General features: G+C 43.7%; 1 protein-coding gene across 3 annotated transcripts in view; it reads right to left on the bottom strand.

The window, feature by feature from the left end:
• The window catches only part of SIK3 (SIK family kinase 3), a 171,431-nt gene that overhangs the window by 64,115 nt on the left and 87,333 nt on the right, over positions 1 to 19,983 (bottom strand). For all 3 annotated transcript variants that reach the window (XM_056544368.1, XM_056544370.1, XM_056544369.1), the window contains exons 3-6: positions 19,898 to 19,961; positions 11,313 to 11,474; positions 5,708 to 5,832; positions 4,976 to 5,099 (exon numbers count right to left, since the gene is read on the bottom strand). In XM_056544368.1, coding sequence (XP_056400343.1) covers positions 4,976 to 5,099; positions 5,708 to 5,832; positions 11,313 to 11,474; positions 19,898 to 19,961 — 475 coding nt within the window. The remainder of the gene's footprint in view (positions 1 to 4,975; positions 5,100 to 5,707; positions 5,833 to 11,312; positions 11,475 to 19,897; positions 19,962 to 19,983) is intronic.

Here is a 19,983-nt window from a genome sequence, read left to right as displayed (position 1 = left end):
AGATACCGGCAACCTGTCACCGCCGCTACACACAACTATGCAGAAGGGAGAACTACTGGATTTTCAAGCTCAAAACTCTTACCCCCCAGGGTTTGAATGAATATATTGAAAATCCCATTTAAAACCCTCCATGCCCAATCTCCTACCGTCCATTCGTATCATCAGAGACATTACCATCAGCACGGGCGGTCCTGAAATCAACCTAGACTGCTATTGCAACTTCCCCGGTCATGACACTTACTGCACACTAAATCCACCACAGACCTCCTTTATTAAGTAGGCAATATTTTGATGTGCGGAGTATCCCACTCAGTACCAGCAACCAACATATCAGATCCATACCTCCCATTCTTCACATTGCCGGGTAGGCTTGAATCCGGTTGGTCGCTTCCCAGGTGACGTCATAAATCGCAGCCCCTGATTGGCCAAAAGCACATCATCAATTGACTTTGAAGTTATCCCGTCTACCACCACTCCTACAGCCCGCTGATTGGCTGACGTATCCTGAACTTTATTGGTTATGTCACACACCACGTGACCACATGAATTTAGTCAGTCAGCCGAAACACCGGCGAAACACGTCATCACTTATTCATCATCCGATTGGTCGCGACATTTGCGGCCTTAAAATTCTGATTGGACAACGACTGCTTGCTACAAACAGCGGTCCTTTTGATTTACCTGTTTACATTAGTATAGTACATCATCGCGTAACTATACTCAGATTGGCCGCCTGTCACACACTGTGTCCAGCACGAATTATGCACTACGGCAACCCGTCCAAGCCTCACTTTCAAACACTAGCCAGCCCAAACCTCGTTTTGGAGCCGTGACTAATGAAAACATAAAAGTGACCACTATTTTATAGTGTTTCTACATGTTCCTTTGATCAAAACAGAAAACACACAGTTTCAGTACAATTTTACTATATGTAAGCTGGATCTATATGTTTTTTCTGTATGTATTCAATTTATTCCACCTTGTAATGTTACAGTCTTACATGACCTCTGACTTATGCTAATTTACATTGGCGCCTTTTTAAATGTATTTATGTTTGTACTGATCACTGTTACAATAGACTGCATACATCCACAATTGAAAAAGGGAGGGCTCACTCCCGAAACGCGTCTTGTCCTCGTTTCACCCCCAAATGTATGTGTCTGATTAAAATATTGTTGGACTATACAATCGGCATCTTCATTGATTTCTGACGTTCCGAGCAGCGCTGGCACAGAGGTCCTTTTTTTCTTCTCTTATCCTGCTTTATTACAGCTATAGGAATTTATTGATACATCTTTATTTCTTACAACCAGGGGGCCTTGTATACTGGTCATTGGTAGCTCTTTAGGGAAGGGGCATATTTGTGCTTACCATAGTGTTATTTATTATACAGTATACCCTGTGAGCTGCCACACATTCTGTACATAGGAACAGTGGTAGTGCCAAGCATATTTATCTTTTTTGAGTGTGGGTATCAGCTGGAGGGTGTGCCATTTTGGCCCCCTCCACTTGTTTTGGGTTGTTATATTGTATGCCTTGACTACATATATTTCCTTATATGAGGTGTGCTGTTTTTTAGGTGTGTAATTTCTTTTGTGGTTCAATTCAACTTGTGCCAGAAAGTTATACAGATTTGTAAAAAAAAAGCTGCTTAAAAATCTTAATCATTCCAGTACTTATCAGCTGCTGTATACTATAGAGGAAGTTGTGTAGTTCTTTCCAGTCATGGGGTTCTCACACAAAAGCCATGGATGACGCCCGCTGCTTCACAATGGGGCTAATTCTCATGTGGATCTCTTGGCACATCAGTGGCAGTTTTTTTTTTTTCCTTCAAATTAAGTGTTAAATAAATTTATTAAACAAATTTGTTAATTACTTTTATTTAAAAATCTCAATCCTTCCAGTACTTATCAGCTGCTGTATACTACAGAGAAAGTTGTGTAGTTCTTTCCAGTCTGACCACAGTGCTCTCTGCTAACACCTATGTCCCTGTCAGGAACTTTCCAGAGCAGGAGAGGTTTGCTATTGGGATTTGCTCCTGACAGCGACAGAGGTGTCAGCAGAGAGCACTGTGGTCAGACTGGAAAGAACTACACAACTTTCTCTGTAGTATACAGCAGCTGATAAGTACTGGAAGGATTGAGATTTTTAAATAAAAGTAATTTACAAATTTGTTTAATAAATTTGTTTAACACTTAATTTGAAGGGGAAAAAGAAACTGCCACTGATGTGCCAAGAGATCCACATGAGAATTAGCCCCATTGTGAAGCAGCGGGCGTCATCCATGGCTTTTGTGTGCGAACCCCATGCAATTAACGAGCATTTGTTTTTAATAAACAGATTTAAAAATCTTTAGCACAGTTATTAACCTGAAAAGACTTTTTCAACCCTATTAACCTGCATCAAATGACGAATGTTCGTGAAATAGATGAAGATCTCAAAAAAGAATTAATTCCAAAAATCCTCATCAAATCCTGACTGTGGGAACATATCCAAACAGTATGTCTGCCACCTAAACGTACATACAGAGCTGAACAATGCATTTATCAATCCTAGAAAACTAAGGGGGGCTTTAAAGGAAAACGATTACCCGTCCACCCCAACTATAACCCGATACACCGGATTATAGTGGGGGTGAATAGGAGACCGATGCGGGGTCTTGGACTGCTATACCTACCTGCAGTCCGGAGCCCCGATCCCCCAAAGGTCCCCCTCTTTCAGCGCTGACTTGCGCTCTGGAGGTGGGCCCGTCGGCTAGATTTAAACTTTCATAAGCGCTGGTCACGTGAGTGCTCAGTAGACACGAGCGCTCACGTGACCAGAACTTATGAATGTAAGAAAAGTATGTGATATCTATACAGACCAGGCTTGATCAGGTTACAATATTTTCAATATACAATGTTCTTTTCTGGACCACTGTAACTTGAAAAAAGACAACATACAATGCTACGGACAGTCCACATCTACAAAACATGTTAATGGCCGGAAGAACTGACTAATCAGAATGGACATTTTACTTGTAAAACACCTGTATTACTGAAGTGTATGCACTGACTGGTGTCTGTTAGCGCCTCCCTACAGTACAGGGAGGTACTACATGTTCTGTACCACTCTTTACCTGTGCCAGGGTTAGCTGTTCCTATGGACACCAGGTGAGGGCGGCTCCATTTTCCTTTTTTTTTAGGACACTGTGTGTACTGTACAGAACCCTGAAGAAGCTCCTGTCCTCTACATAGACAGTGATTACAGCTCCCAGCAGATCTTTCTTACTTTTATATGTAAGGATTTGCTTTATCTGTATTAGTTATCTACTTATTTTTCTTTAATCCTCAATTTTTCCTATTATTTTTTATGTTATTTTGGAGACTTCAGAACCAATTACCAGGTATCCATAGTTATGGTCTCAAAAAAATACAATGGTCACCCTGGTACCAATTAATATGTTAAAGCATACCTGTCAGATTCCACACACCAAAAAAAAAAAAGGAACTCTGAACATCATCTTGATCATGTATGTGTACTGTTTACGTCTCTATTACCTATATTTTACTATTAAAAAAATTACATATTAAAGGAGTACTCCGGCGTGCACTTATTTCCTTTTATCCTGTCCGGGCTGCAAAATAAAAGAAAACACACTTTCTCTTACCTGCAAACGAGCCCCCAGAGCTCTGGTACACTCCGGTACAGGTGTTCGGTCCCCGGGCTGTATTCTTCTTTCTGTTAGCCCGGCACGTCACACGGAGCTTCAGCCTATCACCAGCCGAGGCGGGACATCACAGCGGCCGGTGATAGGCTGAAGCTCTGTGTGACGTGCCGGGCTAACAGGAAGAAGAATACAGCCCGGGGACCGAACACCTGTACCGGAGCATCGGGGGCTCGTTGGCAGGTAAGAGAGAGTGTGTTTTCTTTTATTTTATTTTGCAGCCCGGACGGGATAAAAGGAAAAAAAGAGCGTGCCGGAGTACTCCTTTAAGCTGCTCAATGTCTTTTCCATCTTGTCAAAGGGAGGGGGTGTGTCCTTCTCTTGCACGCACCGTGATGACTCATCCCTCACTCTGCTGACTCACTGCTCTCGGGAGCCTAACCCTTTCCTCTCAGATTTTATGCTATATACACACACACACACAATAATTATTGGAGATTGCCTGTACTCTACCAAAGACAATTTGGTGAGTGTATAACTTACTTCTTCCTGTCATTCATGTGTGTCATCCTTAGGCAGTCCTTAATTTCTGGGACTTTTAGTTTTGGAATAGTTAGAGGTACAGTGTTTGGTAACTTTTTTACAGCAATGTTGCATTCAGCTGTGTGCCTACAGCGTTTGCAAAACTACAACTACCAGCATGCCCAGACATCTTTTGACTGTCCAGGTATGCTTGGAGATGTAGTTTTGCAACAGCTGGAGGCACATGTTTGGTAAAACTCTGTGTTACAGCAGTTTTGCTGCAGGCTGTGTTCCTCCTGCAGCCTTGTCAATCAGCCATCTCGTGTCCATGAACCTTAGACACCCTCATGTTGCTGTGGGACTCATCAGTGTCCCAGGAGGTATGGGGACCCCCTAGTGGTGGGATTTTCGATGGCAGTTTTCTTTAATAAAATGTAACATTTAAAAAAATAAAAGTATATTAGAAAAACTATTGTTTTGCCAAGATGTACAACATATAAAAAGTTTTTATATCTGACAGTGCCAATTTAAAGGAGTAGTGTAGTGAGAGATAATTTATCCCCTATCCAAAGGATCTCCTGAAAGGGGCCTTAGCAGTCTGCAGGAAGGGGGCGTGGCAAAGGGATAAGTTATTTTTCACTGCACTATTCCTTTAAGGGACGACTGTATATCTCTATAAGTTATTTTAAGTGACAATGACACTAACGTCCATGAGTTTGCCCTAAACATACATTTTATTTTTTCTTTAAACCAAACTTTTAAAAAAGCAGACAAAATGCAAAGATGAGACTATTTAAGAAACTTTACCTGTGGACATGAAAAAAGGGATCCGGAACTTTCCGCTCAAGACCCTGGCCCGCAGGTTTTGTAATGTGCTTCCATCAAATGGGAGAGCGCCACAAACCAACACGTACAAAACTACACCCAAACTCTGATAGAAAGAAATATATATATATAAAAAAATTACAATTCAGGAAAATAATGTAAAGAAATAACTTCTATAAAAGGATTTAACTGCAAGCAGCCACCTCTGCTACATGTGTATTCTTCTATAACTGTGGCATCCAGAGAAGAGATCTTAATGGATAACAAAGTCCTGGGAAAGTAAAAACTACAACTGGAACCAATGTAAAAAATATTTTATGTAATCATATCAATATTACGTGTTATTAGAATGTAAGAGCTGCAGGAAACGTGGACCTGATGTTTCCAATGTGGACCTGATGTCGGAATACAGAATCCTATTATTCTACCCCTATATTGCAGACAAAGGCCTAGCAGAGACCAGTCCCATCTTCCTAATGCAGTGGTTGCTACATGGATATTACATGGAGCCTGCTTAAATACATGGTTAGGCCAGAAAAAGCAGTGATGGCTCTTGTAACCAGCTCTGCTCTGACTAATGGGGGACTCGACTTCCATAAGTCCATACAGAAAATATGGAGCCAACTTGTTCTTGTGTTCTAAAGCATAAGTTGTATATGATAGCATTTTACCTTCAATGTGTGTTTTCTTGAACCTGTAAGACTTGCTTCTTACCCATATATCCACCTTGGGCCCTTCATATTCCTTTCCTTCAAAAAGTTCTGGCGCTGCATACGGGGGGCTGCCACACCAAGTCTTCAATAACTGTCCTGGAGTAAACCGGTTACTGAACCCAAAATCTAAAAGACAAAAGTGAAACACAAGAGTGGATTAAACAGTTTACGCATTGGGCACTTGGGCTGCACGATATGGGGAAAATGTGCGATTGCAATTATGGGCCTAAATATTGCGATTTCGATATGTGATGCGATATAATAAATCAATGATGAAATCCCACCATTTCATGTCCAATCTCCTCCATTTTACAACTATCCACTCATTTTATGCTCACCACCCATTTTGCATCTCCCCATTTAATTTCTCTCTCCCCCAGTCACATTCTTCCCTCATGGTCACATCTTCTATCACATTCCTACACCTGCCAAATTCTCCCGCCATGGTCACATCTTCTCCCATCACATTCTCTTTCCCCCCCCCCCCCCTCCCCCCTCCCCTGCCAAATTCTCCCCCCCGCCAAATTCTTCCCCCATATAACATCTCACGGTATCTGCAGGGACCGGGATTAGGCAAGCAGAAGGTTTTCATTGTTCATTTTTCTCCCTGAGCCCTTTTACTTAGCTGAGTGTTTTTCAACCAGGGTGCCTCCAGCTGTTCTGAAACTACAACTACCAGCATGCCCGGACAGCCTTTGCCGGTCCAAGCATGCTGAGAGTTGTAGCTTTGCAACAGCTGGAGGCACCCAGGTTGGGAAACACTGGCCTATGTACTGCCTGATTTAATTACCAACGTCGGTCCCGATCTACAATGTTTTCTTAATCTCACACTATGCGTTAGTTTTCGGGGTGAAAACGAACACATGAGGTCATATCCTGTAAATAAATCAAAGTCAATCAAATTGATCATTTCCAGATAAAGGACTAGGAGGGGCGGGGAGTCAGGAAGCCTGTGGGATGCAGGACTAGAGCTATAAGGCAGACAGGAAGCTTTTGGGATACAGGACTCCCTGTAATGGGCAGTTAGGAAGCTTGTGGCAGACAGGAGCAAAGCAAGGAAGCAGCAGAAAGAAAATAAAGCAACAGTAAAAGTGTTTTACATTCACTTCGGTCACATCCGAGACCTTCACCAATTCAGGGAAAGATAAATAGAAAAACATGCAAGCTCCATGGAGCAGTCCTGACAGTAAATCAGCATTTCCATCCTACTCATCAGATGACGGAGCTGAGCAGCTGCCAAAGCAAACAGCAGATGGGAGGATCTATAGCGTTTCCAGAGCAGCTCCCAGCCGCAGGATTCCCAGGAACAGTCACTTCCCTCAACCCTCGCAATAAACTCAACCATACAAAAGACCTGACTATGACATGGATTACTGGCCCTGTAAGACATGCACAGTATAGGCAAGAAAGGGGATTCATATACATTTGGCTGTATAAAAGCTCAGCGCATAACTCTACCATTAAAGGGGTAAAAGGCTCAGCTTTTAACCAACAGCAAAGGCTGCCTGGGCATGCTGGAAGTTGTAGTTTTGCAACAGCTGGGGATACACTTTTTGGAATACACTGCTTTATGTGTATAGTTCATGTTAAAAACAGTCCAATCTGCAGGCAGTATGTTATAGAACAGGAGGAGCTGAGCAGACTGATAGGGGACAAGTGTATGATCTCAGGGGGTCCGACCGCTGAGACCCCCCGCGATCTCCTGCACAGGGCGCCGGCATTGCCGCAGCTCTCCTGTGCAGGAGGAGTGTCGGCCGCAGAATGACGTTGCAGCGTTCATTGCCTCCCCCCCCCCCTCTCCCATAGAACTGCATGGAGGGGGGCATGTCCGTCAAGCTCTGTGAGCTTGACGCTACGCGCATTAGCCGGCGCACGGCAATGCCGGGACCCCATTCAGGAGATCGCGGGGGTACCAGTGGTCTATAAACAAGAATGGGTATAGATTTAACTGATATATATAATTTTACGGAGAAAAATTTAATTTAAATCTCCTCCTGCTCTGTCTGCAGATTATAGTGCATTGTCAATGTGACAGGTTCCCTTTAATATGTGGAAATCTCAATACACTGCATGAACAACTTCAAAAGGAATCGAGAAAAGAATAGAAGCTGGCCACTCACCAGTAAACTATTTATCCATGCCACATATACAGAGGGGGGGGGGGGGGGGGTATGACAAGGAAGAGCAGGGGGGTACAGTGGCAACAAGCTCCGTTTCACACACTATCGCACCATATGGCCGGACGAAGCACTTAAGTGTGCGAAACGGAGCTTGTTGCCACTGTACCCCCCCCCCCCTTGCTCTTCTTTGTCATGCCCCCCCCCCCGTCTGTATATCTGACTATCTTATTGGCATGAATAAAGAGTTTACTGGTGAGTGGCCGGCTTCTATTCTTTTCTCGATTCCATTGATGTGATACTGCTGAATACACCTTTAGGGTACGTTCCCACACGGCGTATTTTGCTGCGTATTTGCTGCGTATTTGGTTCTGCGTATTTTCCTACCCATTGACTTCAACAGAGAAAATAAAATATGCAGCAGCAAATACGCAGCAAATACGCCGTGTGGGAATGTACCCTTAGCCTGATCCCCACCAACACATCCTTAGCAAGAACCAATACAAAAAAAAGCCCCTATCCAGGTACCTCCAGCAGTGGCGGATCCGCAGTGCCGAACGGACATTCTCTTCATATTTTTTACAACTTCAAATGGCCTGGAATCCCCAGGGAGACGTTTTAAGGAGATTGCTCCCTTTAGAGTAACATGGCACCATCTCTTTTTTACAGGACCTAAGTAGATACTGACGCTATGTATATCCAGAACTATCGCAGATACAATGTTTCGTGGTAGCTTCAAAGGATGGGCAGGATCTGCGGCACTGACAGCCTGTTCGCACCGCTGATCCTGCCTATCATTTGAAGCTACCATGAAACATTGTATCATCCATTAGGGGATCCTTTGCTTTATATGATTACCATTGTTGTGTATGCTGGTACACAACCACCCAGGTTCATCCTGTGGTTCATCCTATTTCCATACCCCCTCTCCGGTGTGATTTACCCTATGGAGCGCCTTTGTTCTTTCTCATAGATTCTTAACTATCGCAGGACAGCCTTCTGAAGCTTGTCTGGGTATATAGTAAATATAGAGACGTGAGCGTTTATATGATCACCTGAGAGCTCTAGTAATAATGGCATATAATAAAATACAGCGACGCAAGGTAAGAAGGTTAAAGGCTGCAACTCAGGCTTCCCTGCACAGCTACTGCCCCTTCCTAAAGGGATATCACCCCCACCACCCTCTTCCTCAGCACATGACTGCCAGGATTCTCCGTCCTGGACATCACTAACAAAACGTATGTGTCCAGAGGATGACTTTTAAGAGTTCTGACACCTACAACCCTCACTTCTTGTTATGCAGTTGGAGTGTTATAGGTTACATACACTCATCACGTTCCAGGTATAGTGCAGGGAGAGGTTACCATATATCCATCATTGTGGGATTAGTAATGAGCTGTGACAACAAGCGAATGTCACAAAGATATTCTTGAAATTATAACATCCAAATAACATTTCTATTATTTCTCTTGGCTGCAGCCTGTACAGAGGAAAAGTACCAGAAATCCAGTATTAAAGGGGTACTCCGCCCCTAGACATCTTATCCCCTATCCAAAGGATAGGGGATAAGATGTCAGATCGCCGCGGTCCCGCTGCTGGGGAGCCCCATGATCCCGACTGCGGCACCCCGCTCTCATTACAGCACAGAGCGAGTTCGCTCTGTGTGTAATGACGGGCGATACGGGGGATGGAGCAGCGTGACGTTATGGCTCCGCCCCTTGTGACATCACGGCCCGTCCCCTTAATGCAAGTCTATGGGAGGGGGCGTGATGACTACCACGCCCCCTCCCATAGACTTGTATTGAAAGGGGCGGGCCGTGACGTCACGAGGGGCGGAGCCGCGACGTAACGATGCTCCGGCCCCATCGACCGTCATTCCGCACAGAGCGAACTCGCTCTGTGCTGTAATGATGGCGCAGTGCCGCAGCAGGGATCCCGGGGATCCCCAGCAGCGGGACCGCGGCGATCTGACATCTTATCCCCTATCCTTTGGATAGGGGATAAGATGTCTAGGGGCGCAGTACCCCTTTAACTTCTCTGTAAGGTCCATGCACATCACATTTTTGCTATACAGTTCCCGTATACGATTTCAACTTAAAAACCGTACGGAACCGTATAGAAAACCGTATGCATTGACTTAACATTGTAAACCGTCTGTCAAATGCATCATCCGGTTGCAGCTGTTTTGCGTCATACAGCTTTGTCCGTTTTTTTTTTACCCATACCCAAAACCGTAGACTACCAGGTTTTTTTTAGTCCGGGTGAAAAACCTTATTAAACCGTATACATTTTGTTTTTGTTTTTTTAACATGGGAACGGTACAGAACTGTGCATTCGGTTCCATCCGGTTTGCACCATACTGTTTTTGACTTTGCACACTTTTTTTTTCTTGGAATTTCAATCAAACAAGTGAAACTTTATTCAAATTGGAGTGAAAAGTTAAAAACATCTAAGTTTTTTTTTTTTTTTCTTAAAAAAACGGACGCAACCGGACATTTTTCAAACAGTATACGGGTTGAAAAATTTGTACACACACGTTTTGATACAGTTTAGTCCGGTTTTTAGGATTCTGTTTTTCATCATAAACCTGATACGGGAACTGTATTGCAAAAACACGCTGTGCATGCAGCCTAAGGCTGGTTCCCCATTACCACAGTCTCTGAGGCTTGCATATATCAGCAACTGCAGGTACAGGTCTCATTGACATCAAACAGCCCCACTCTAGTCAGCTAGGAGTGTGTGTGTGTGTGTGTGTGTGTGTGTGTGTGTGTGTGTGTGTGTGGGGGGGGGGGGGGGGGGGCATTTTCTATAGCAGCGTTTCCCAACCAAGGTGCCTCCAGCTGTTGCTAAACTACAAGTCCCAGCATGCCCGGACAGCCGTTGGCTGTCCGGGCATGCTGGGACTTGTAGTTTTGCAACAGCTGGACACACCCCAGTTGAGAAACACTGGTCTATAGGGGCTGGGCCTGTCCACATTGCCATCTTACTTTAACAGGATGCCGAAATATACATGCCTCAGAAGACTCAATCATAGTGTAAATGAACCCTAGAGACAAAGTAGAAGAAACCAAGTGTAAGAAACCCATCAGACTTCCCACTTCCCATACAGTAAGCATTGTCTCCAAAAAAAGATTTGTCTCGATTTAAGCAAAGACAAGTTGATAAATTCCTGATTTAGATGTGAAATAGCTATAAGGATGATTGCAAAAGTGCAGAAACTTCTAACAATTTTTGCTGTGCATGGCTGCCACTAGGGGGAGCAAAATGAAGACTAGTTCTTAAAGGCTCACTCAGTACATTCTACAAACAGATCAGGATTACTGCACAATGAAACCTGGGTATAGAGATCTTAGCTTATCCAGTGGAAATACTATTTCATGCAAGCAATTGTAAAAAGTTGTATTTATCACAATAAGGTCATCTCCGTGTCCCCAACACCATTGTGTACTGGAGAACTAGATATATATGTCTTCAGTTTGCTCTACTCACCTGCGATCTTTATATTGAGGTTTGCATCAAGCAACAAATTCTCAGCCTTCAGATCTCGGTGCACAATATTCCTACAATGACAAAATTGGACAGCGGCGACAATCTGCTTAAACTTCTTGCGCGCTTCTTTCTCCGCCATACGCCCATGAGCCACAAGGTGATCTGTAATACAAGAATAAAGGGCTGTCAGATGATGGAGTGCAAGTGAAAAGGACTACTGGGCCCAGCTGTATGTAATACTACAAGTGAAAGGAGCGGACGATTACCATTTCACCACATAAGACTGTTCTCAATAGTCTTTACTGAATTCTAGCCCAGAGACTCGCGCTACATCCACACATGGCAGAATCTGTTTCAGCACAAATCCAAAATGGTTATGCAGCAAAATTCACATTCGCTGGACTGGGACTTGGAAAGTATAGGTGCGGCCCATAATCATCGGTATATTGCCAGCGCCAGCCATGGCCACTAGCGCTGACAATTTATGGATACTGTAAGGCAGAACCTGGACTTGCCACTGCTTGAAGCAGCAAGTCCCTGCCCTGTCGGCCAATGATATTAATGTAGCATTAGCCACTAGCACTGCATGTAAGAGCGGCCTTATCTCACAGTCTCAAAACATGTAACAAGCAGTCTTCTTAACAAATTCTAAATAAACAAGTCTTAAAAATTCATCAGGAAGTCCTTCACGGACATAAAGCTGTGATCTTGAAAATGGTGAAAAAAACGGGAAAAAAAACGGAAAAAAAAACACAATAAAATGTATCAAAATACAAAGTGTTACACTTTATTAATCTAAAACTGGAAAACCTTTAATAGTCTGACAACATAAAAAATATAACTAATGTTATCCCGCTTATTCAGTATAAGTGCTTATTTTACCCACTGCAATTTTCTTCTAATCCCATAATTAAAAAAAAATTAAAACTTAGCTAAACATAAAACACAAGGTTAAAATGTAAAACAAATGTAAGTTGTCCACATACAGCAACACTGACACCTAGAGGCCAAACGTGTGCACTACACTGTCTGGGAGCTCGCTGATTAGCAAAATAGTGGCACCTATGTATTTTAAAGAAATGAATATGAGAGTCAGAGTAGAAAAAAAAGAGCATTTTGCAAAATCACATCTGATTGTGTGATGAATAATTTGTGGAAAATCTTATGTTTTATGTGATTTAGGGGAGTACACACGATTGAAATGGAGGTAATAATCATTGGCAAATTGTAATAGCATGAAACTGCACGTGTACACACACACCACCACATTAGGTGTAATATTTCTATTTGCTGCAGATCCCTGGTGTGATCATTCTTGCCCACACTGACTGCCCCAGAATGCTCAATCTTTTCAATTTGACCAGGCTTAGTGCAAAGACCAGCAAAATCCTTCTCCATACCGTATATACTCGAGTATAAGCCGACCCGAATATAAGCCGAGGCCCCTAATCTTACCCCAAAAACCCAGGAAAAGTTATTGACTCGACTATAAGCCTAGGGTGGGAAATACATCATCCAGACCCCCGTCATCACCGCCTGTCAATCCCTTCATTAGTGGGCTTCAACCAGCGGACCTCCAGATGTTGCAAAACTACAACTCTCAGCAAGCCCGGACCACCATCGGCTGTCCGGGCATGCTGGGTGTTGAAGTTTTGAAACCTCTGGAGGTCTGCAGGTTGAAGACCACTGCGGCCTTCGTCATCATCCAGCAATCACCCCGACCCCCACCTTTTGGTTTTGTACTCACCTCCCCTGGTTCGGGCCGGTCCGGGCCATCTACGCTGCAGGGACTCTCCAGTGGGGATGGTTAGTCGTTCCAGGCTGTCCATTTAAACCAAGGGGGGGGCCTCTTCTCTGCGCTTCGGGCCCGGACTAGTGACATTGCCTTGACGACGACGCACAGGGACGTTGAGCATGAACATCCCTGTGCGTCATCGTCAAGGTAAGGTGACTGGTCCGGGCCCGAAGCACAGAGAAGAGTCCCCCAACCCCCCCCGGTGAAAATGGACAGCCCGCAACGACTAACCATCCCCACCGGACAGTCCCTACAACATAGATGGCCCAGACCAGCTCACCCTAACTTCCCGCTGAAGGGAGGAGAGTACAAAACAAAAGGGGGGGGGGGCTTTGGATGATGACGAAGGCCGCAGTGGTCTTCAACCTGCAGACCTCCAGAGGTTTCAAAACTACAACACCCAGCATGCTGGGAGTTGTAGTTTTGCAACATCTGGAGGTCCGCAGGTTGAAGACCAATGATGAAGGGATTGACAGGCGGAGAGTTCACTCTAGTATAAGCCGAGGGGGGCGTTTTCAGCGTGAAAAATTGTGCTGAAAAACTCGGCTCGAGTATATACGGTAGTTTGTTTTTGTTAAAAGTTTAGTTTAATTTTGTTTTTAAAGTTTAACAAAAAAAATGGCAGTGGTACAGAAGGAGGGAGGCGGGGGGGGGGGACTAAAAACTTACACTTACCATTACCAATATGGTCCTTAGGAGTCCTGGAGGAAGCGCTCTGATAATGTCACCGTACACTGTGTGTGGGACACTGCCACTAACCACTGGTCTCCGCCATCACATGCTGCAGCATTAACCATTATCTTACCAGAGCACTTCCAGCAGGGGACTTTGGAGCAGCGCTGAACCAAAAGTGATCAATTTAATTTGCTTGAATATCAGGAATGTTATAATGTAAGAAACTTCTTATTTAAGCTCTAAAAGCAGAACATGCCCAAAAGAAGGTTTTTCTCCAGGTGAAAACAGTCTCCAGACGTGTTATTAGAAATCATAGTATAACATTTTTGCACTCTACAGAATTCATTGTTTGAAGTGACAGAACTGGATGATATCAAACATGCAAACTATGTCAACCAAATGGATGACCCAATGTGTCATTAAGAGACAGACAGGGGGGGGGGCAGGGATCAGTGACAGCTGTCAGATGGAGCAAAATGCGTGGAATTTCCATTGGTTAAGACTAACCAAAACCAATACAACTAGCAGAACTTCTACTCTTATTTTTTATATGCTCAAACTTCCTCCTTTCTGCATGTTTTGATGCTTCCGTCTTCCCACAAGATTTTACATGCTATAACTGTCTAAAAAGTGGGAGGCTGTCTGCTGGGCTGTCCCACAAATTCCAGGAACAAGGGTGCGTAACCCCCCCCACCCCCCTGCTTCCACCATAATGTTACATGGTCCCTCCGCACTGAAGCCTCCAGGTCATAGAGTAGTAGTAGTTTGGATAATTATGGTCTATTGGTCAGGAATGACATGATTTTAGATTGAGATGGTCCAACCCATGGCAGCTCCAGTGGTCCTGAGAATAAAAGGACTAATGATTCAAACATGTGAACCCATCAGTAGATATCAAGTTTCTTATCACTACAACAATATACATACAGTGGGGCAAAAAAGTATTTAGTCAGCCACCAATTGTGCAAGTTCTCCCACTTAAAAAGGTGAGAGGCCTGTAATTTTCATCATAGGTATACCTCAACTATGAGAGACATAATGAGAAAAAAAATCCATATAATCACATTGTCTGATTTTTAAAGAATTGATTTGCAAATTATGGTGGAAAATAAGTATTTGTTCACCTACAAACAAGCAAGATTTCTGGCTCTCACAGACCTGTAACTTCTTCTGTAAGAGTCTCCTCTGTCCTCAACTCGCTACCTGTATTAATGGCACCTGGTTGAACTTGTAAGGGTATGTTCACACTGCGGAATCTCCGTTTGCGGAATTCTGCGAGGGAAGATTCTGTCTGGCAGACCGCACGGCAGCACTGCACCGTCACCATTGACTGCTATGCAGTGCTCGAGAATTCCGCGCAAAGAAAGAACATGTTCTTTCTTTGCAAGGAGTGGCGGAATGGTCCGCCGCTGAAATTCTGCAGTGTGAACGGGTCTCGCGAAAGACCCATTCACACTGATGATAATTGTTCACAGCGCGGAATTCTACTTGCGGAATTCCGCGGGAATACCGCAGTGTAAACATACCCTTATCAGTATATAAGACACCTGTCCACAACCTCAGTCAAACTCCACTATGGCCAAGACCAAAGAGCTGTCGAAGGACACCAGAAACAAAATTGTAGACCTGCACCAGGCAGGGAAGATTGAATCTGCAATAGGCAAGCAGCTTGGTGTGTAGAAATCAACTGTGGGAGCAATTATTAGAAAATGGAACACATACAAGACCACTGATAATCTCCCTCGATCTGGGGCTCCACGCAAAATCTCACCCCATGGTGTCAAAATGATCACAAGAACGGTGAGCAAAAATCCCTAGTGAATGACCTGCAGAGAGCTGGGACCAAAGTAACAAAGGCTACCATCAGTAACACACTACACCGCCAGGGACTCAAATCATGCAGTGCCAGACTTGTCCCCCCTGCTTAAGCCAGTACATGTACGGGCCCGTCTGAAGTTTGTTGGAGAGCATTTGAATGATCCAAAAGAGGATTGGGAGAATGCCAATAGGTCAGATGAAACTAAAGTAGAACTTTTTGGTAAAAACTCAAGTGGTGTTTGGGAGGAGAAAGAATGCTGAATTATATCCAAAGAACACCATACCTACTGTGAAACATGGTGGTGGAAACATCATGCTTTGGGGACAAGGACGACTGATCCATATAAAAGAATAAATGGGGCCATGTATCTTGAGATTTTGAGTGAAAACCTCCTTCCATCAGCAAGGGCATTGAAGATGAAATGTGGCTGGGTCATCTAGCATGACAATGATCCCAAACACACCGCCCGGGCAATGATTGAGTGGCTTTGTAAGAAGCATTTCAAGGTCCTGGAGTGGCCTAGCCAGTCTCCAGATCTCAATCCCATAGAAAACCTTTGAAGGGAGTTGAAGGTCCGTGTTGCCCAGTGACAGCCCCAAAACATCACTGCTCTAGAGGAGATCTGCATGGAGGAATGGGCTAAAATACCAGCAACAGTGTGTGAAGACTTACAGAAAATGTTTGACCTATGTCATTGCCAACAAAGGGTATATAACATAGTATTGAGATGAACTTTTGTTATTGACCAAATACTTATTTTTTCACCACAATTTGCAAATAAATAATTTAAAAATCAGACAATGATTTTATGGATTTTTATTTTCTCATTATGTCTCTCATAGTTGAGTTATACCTATGAAAATTACAGGCCTCTCATCTTTTTAATTTGGAGAAATTGCACGATTGGTGGATGCTGACTACTTTTTTGCCCCACTGTAAGCTTCATGATGCGTGACTAGGCTAGACAAGGCTTTGTTTTTGTTCTAATTTGTTAAAGAACACCATTTACTTTGTTAAAATGCACTACAAACAAACCTGCAAACCATTTGCTGCACTACAGCCTTCCTGCACAGCCATTCTGATGGCATATATATATTTGTTATATATTTTCTCTGAGTAAATCCCTTAAACAAAAATGCACAAAAAAAAATTTGATGCACAGGATTTTCTGCTGCAGATTTCAATGTAAACTAAATGACTGAGCACAGCTTCTAATCGGCAGTAACAAATACTGTGCATCAAATCTGCACAGGACACAATGTACGCTTAGGGTATATTCACACATACAGTATTCTGCACAGATTTGATGCGCAGGATTTCAAGCTGTGTTCAGACATTCAGTTTACATTTAAATCTGCAGCACAAAATCCTGCACATCAAAACTGTACAGAATACTGTATGTGTGAATAGACCATTAAGGGGATTTCCATAGGTGGAGACAAGAGTTTTAGGATACCAGAATACAACATACAGATAGATGCCAGACAGAGTGGTAATCCTGATTCTAGCTAAAATGACTGCACCTACTAGACAGGGCTAGAGAAGAGCTACTAAACTAGTACATGGATTGCAGGGTAAAACTTACCGGGAAAGGTTAAAGGACCTTAACATGTACAGCTTGGAAGAAAGAAGAGACAGAGGGGATATGATAGAGACTTTATACACATAAAGGGAATCAACATGGTAAAGTAGGAGAGGATATTTAAAAGAAGAAAAACTACCACAAGAGGACATAGTTTTAAATTAGAGGGGAAAACGTTTCTGCAGTAATATCAGGAAGTATTAGTTTACTGAGAGAGTAGTGGATGCACGGAATAGCCTTCCTGCAGAAGTGGTCGCTGCAAATACAGTGAAGGAGTTTAAACATGCATGGGAAAAGCATAAGGCTATCCTTCATATAAGAGAGACATAGGCATAAGGCTATCCTTCATATAAGATAGAGATAGGCATGAGGCTATCCTTCATATAAGATAGGGATAGGTATAAGGCTATCCTTCATATAAGATAGGGATAGGTATAAGGCTATCCTTCATATAAGATAGAGATAGGTATAAGGCTATCCTTCATATAAGATAGGGATAGGTATAAGGCTATCCTTCATATAAGATAGGGATAAGCATAAGGCTATCCTTCATATAAGATAGAGATAGGTATAAGGCTATCCTTCATATAAGATAGGGCCAGGGACTATTCATAGGATTCAGATTATTGGGCAGAGTAGATGGGCCAAATGGTTCTTACCTGCCGACACATTCTATGTTTCTATGTTGTGCAAAGTGTAATTGTGGTGTCAAAGCCATGACCAAGAGCCACACAAATACAGTGACCCCCGACCTACGATGGCGCCGACATACGATCATTTCAACATTCGATGGCCTCTCAGAGTCCATCGCATGTTGAAGGCAGCATCAACATACGATGCTTTTGTATGTCGGGGCCATCGCATAAATGGCTATCCGGCAGCGCAGACTGCTTCAGCTGCCACCGGATAGCAGTTTAAGGAGCCCTGTGTGGTCCAGTGATGATCTCTTACCTGTCCTCAGGGCTCCGGATCATCCTCTTCAGGATCCCCTGCATCGCCATCGCTCTCCGTCGTCATCACATGCCGTCCCGTCATCCAATAGGAACGTTGTGCACAGCGATGTTATGACGGCGATGAAGAGTGATGATCCCAGGCCGCGGAGACAGTCCGGAGCAGCGGGGACACTCTCGGGACGCGGCAACAGCGATGGAGGGCGATATCCAGGGCAGTGGCGATGGTCGGGAGCGGCGGGGACAGGTGAGTATAATTTCCTATTCTTTTAATTGCATGGATCCCTCAACATACGATGGTTTCAACTAACGATCGTTCATTTGGAACGAATTACCATGGTATGTTGAGGGACGACTGAACATTGGTTTCTTGTGTTCTGATGTTGCAGATCCTAGGGTACCATGGTAGAGTTGTTCATTATGCCTGCCCATGGGTTGTCAGGATTGTGACTGGATAGCAGCTACCTTCCGCTATAGGAGAATAAGAATTAATCCAGAAAAACATGTAGACCCTTTGTCACCAAACTGTGGATCTCCAGATGTTGCAAAAGCCATTAGCTGTCTGGCATGCTGGGATTTGTAGTTTTGCTAGATCTGGAGGTCTACAGTTTGGAGATCGATGATTTAAACCACTGGTTCTGCCATCTGCTATATGATATAGAAAATGGCCCTAAAGATACAAGTATAAAATTAGCTGTGGCAGATGTGTCCCTTCTAGATCTAGACACCTTGGATATCTAGAAAACAGAACTTCAGAAAATCCAACAAATCTAAGACATACTTAACCTGAAAGATTCTGCTATCACAAAACATAAGAAACAAGGGCTGGTAGTCTGCATTAGAGAGGACCAACTCAGTGCAAACCACTTGCTCCACCTGCACAGCGGAGACAGGATTCAGCACTTTGGGGAGGAATGTCAGCCATCTGATTGAAGAGAGGAGACCTATTTATAGGGGTGGCTGCTGTAGGAATGCAAGGAAACCAAAGTGTTTCTGTGCAGAAAGAATATGTGGACAGCCAGGAGGAGGGTGCAAGGGAGGCAGGGAGCTGTGCTAACAAGAAGGGCTTAGAACAGGATGTTCAGCCAAGCAAAGGGGGGCAACGGGATCCCTAACACTTCCAGAAATTAGGACATTCTGCTAGTGGTTCTATCTTCCCTTTTTAATCCTCTTGATTTTTTAATCCACTGCAGTAGCAAGTGATAGCTTAATACCATAGCTGAAATCCGTTCTGGTTATTAGGTGCAACAAAGGAAGGAGAGGACAATGCGATGAGGAAGGCACGTACTACTGCAAACCCCAATACCGTTCCAACCCTGTTTAACTCACTATAGCCCCAAAGGAGAGAGATGGGTTAAATGATGTTATGACTCCCACACGCATGATACATCCTGTTTACAGAGTCAGGCTGTTGCATGCACGACGGACCCGTATCTCATTACCAGTCACGCGGCTTGATTAACCCTTCTTCTCCTGGTGGGGATGGTTCTACATGCTCCCAGACACGCTGCAGGCATCAGAAGACCTTAGATTTGGGTGTGGATAACAAACATCCCTGAAGCAATAACATTCAGCACAACAGATACCAGACTGCACTCCATGTTCATTCCTCTAATTCATCGGTTGTAGACATCGATTCGTCATTACATGTCATATGCCAAAAGGCATCTAAAAGCATTTACTTCTGTCACGAAACAAAACTTTATCCCTTCTTGAGTTCACCAAATGATAATTTTACCTGATTCCAATCATAACATCACTTACCAAAAATCTCCCCTCCGCTGGCATATTCTGTCACAAGATAGATCATTCTCTCAGTTTCCATCACCTATAGCAAACAGATGAAACAA

The sequence above is a fragment of the Hyla sarda genome, chromosome 10, assembly GCF_029499605.1.
Source record: "Hyla sarda isolate aHylSar1 chromosome 10, aHylSar1.hap1, whole genome shotgun sequence".
NCBI classification, from domain to species: domain Eukaryota; kingdom Metazoa; phylum Chordata; class Amphibia; order Anura; family Hylidae; genus Hyla; species Hyla sarda.
Note: the sequence above shows the minus strand (reverse complement) of the source record. Positions and strands in the feature narration are given on the sequence as shown.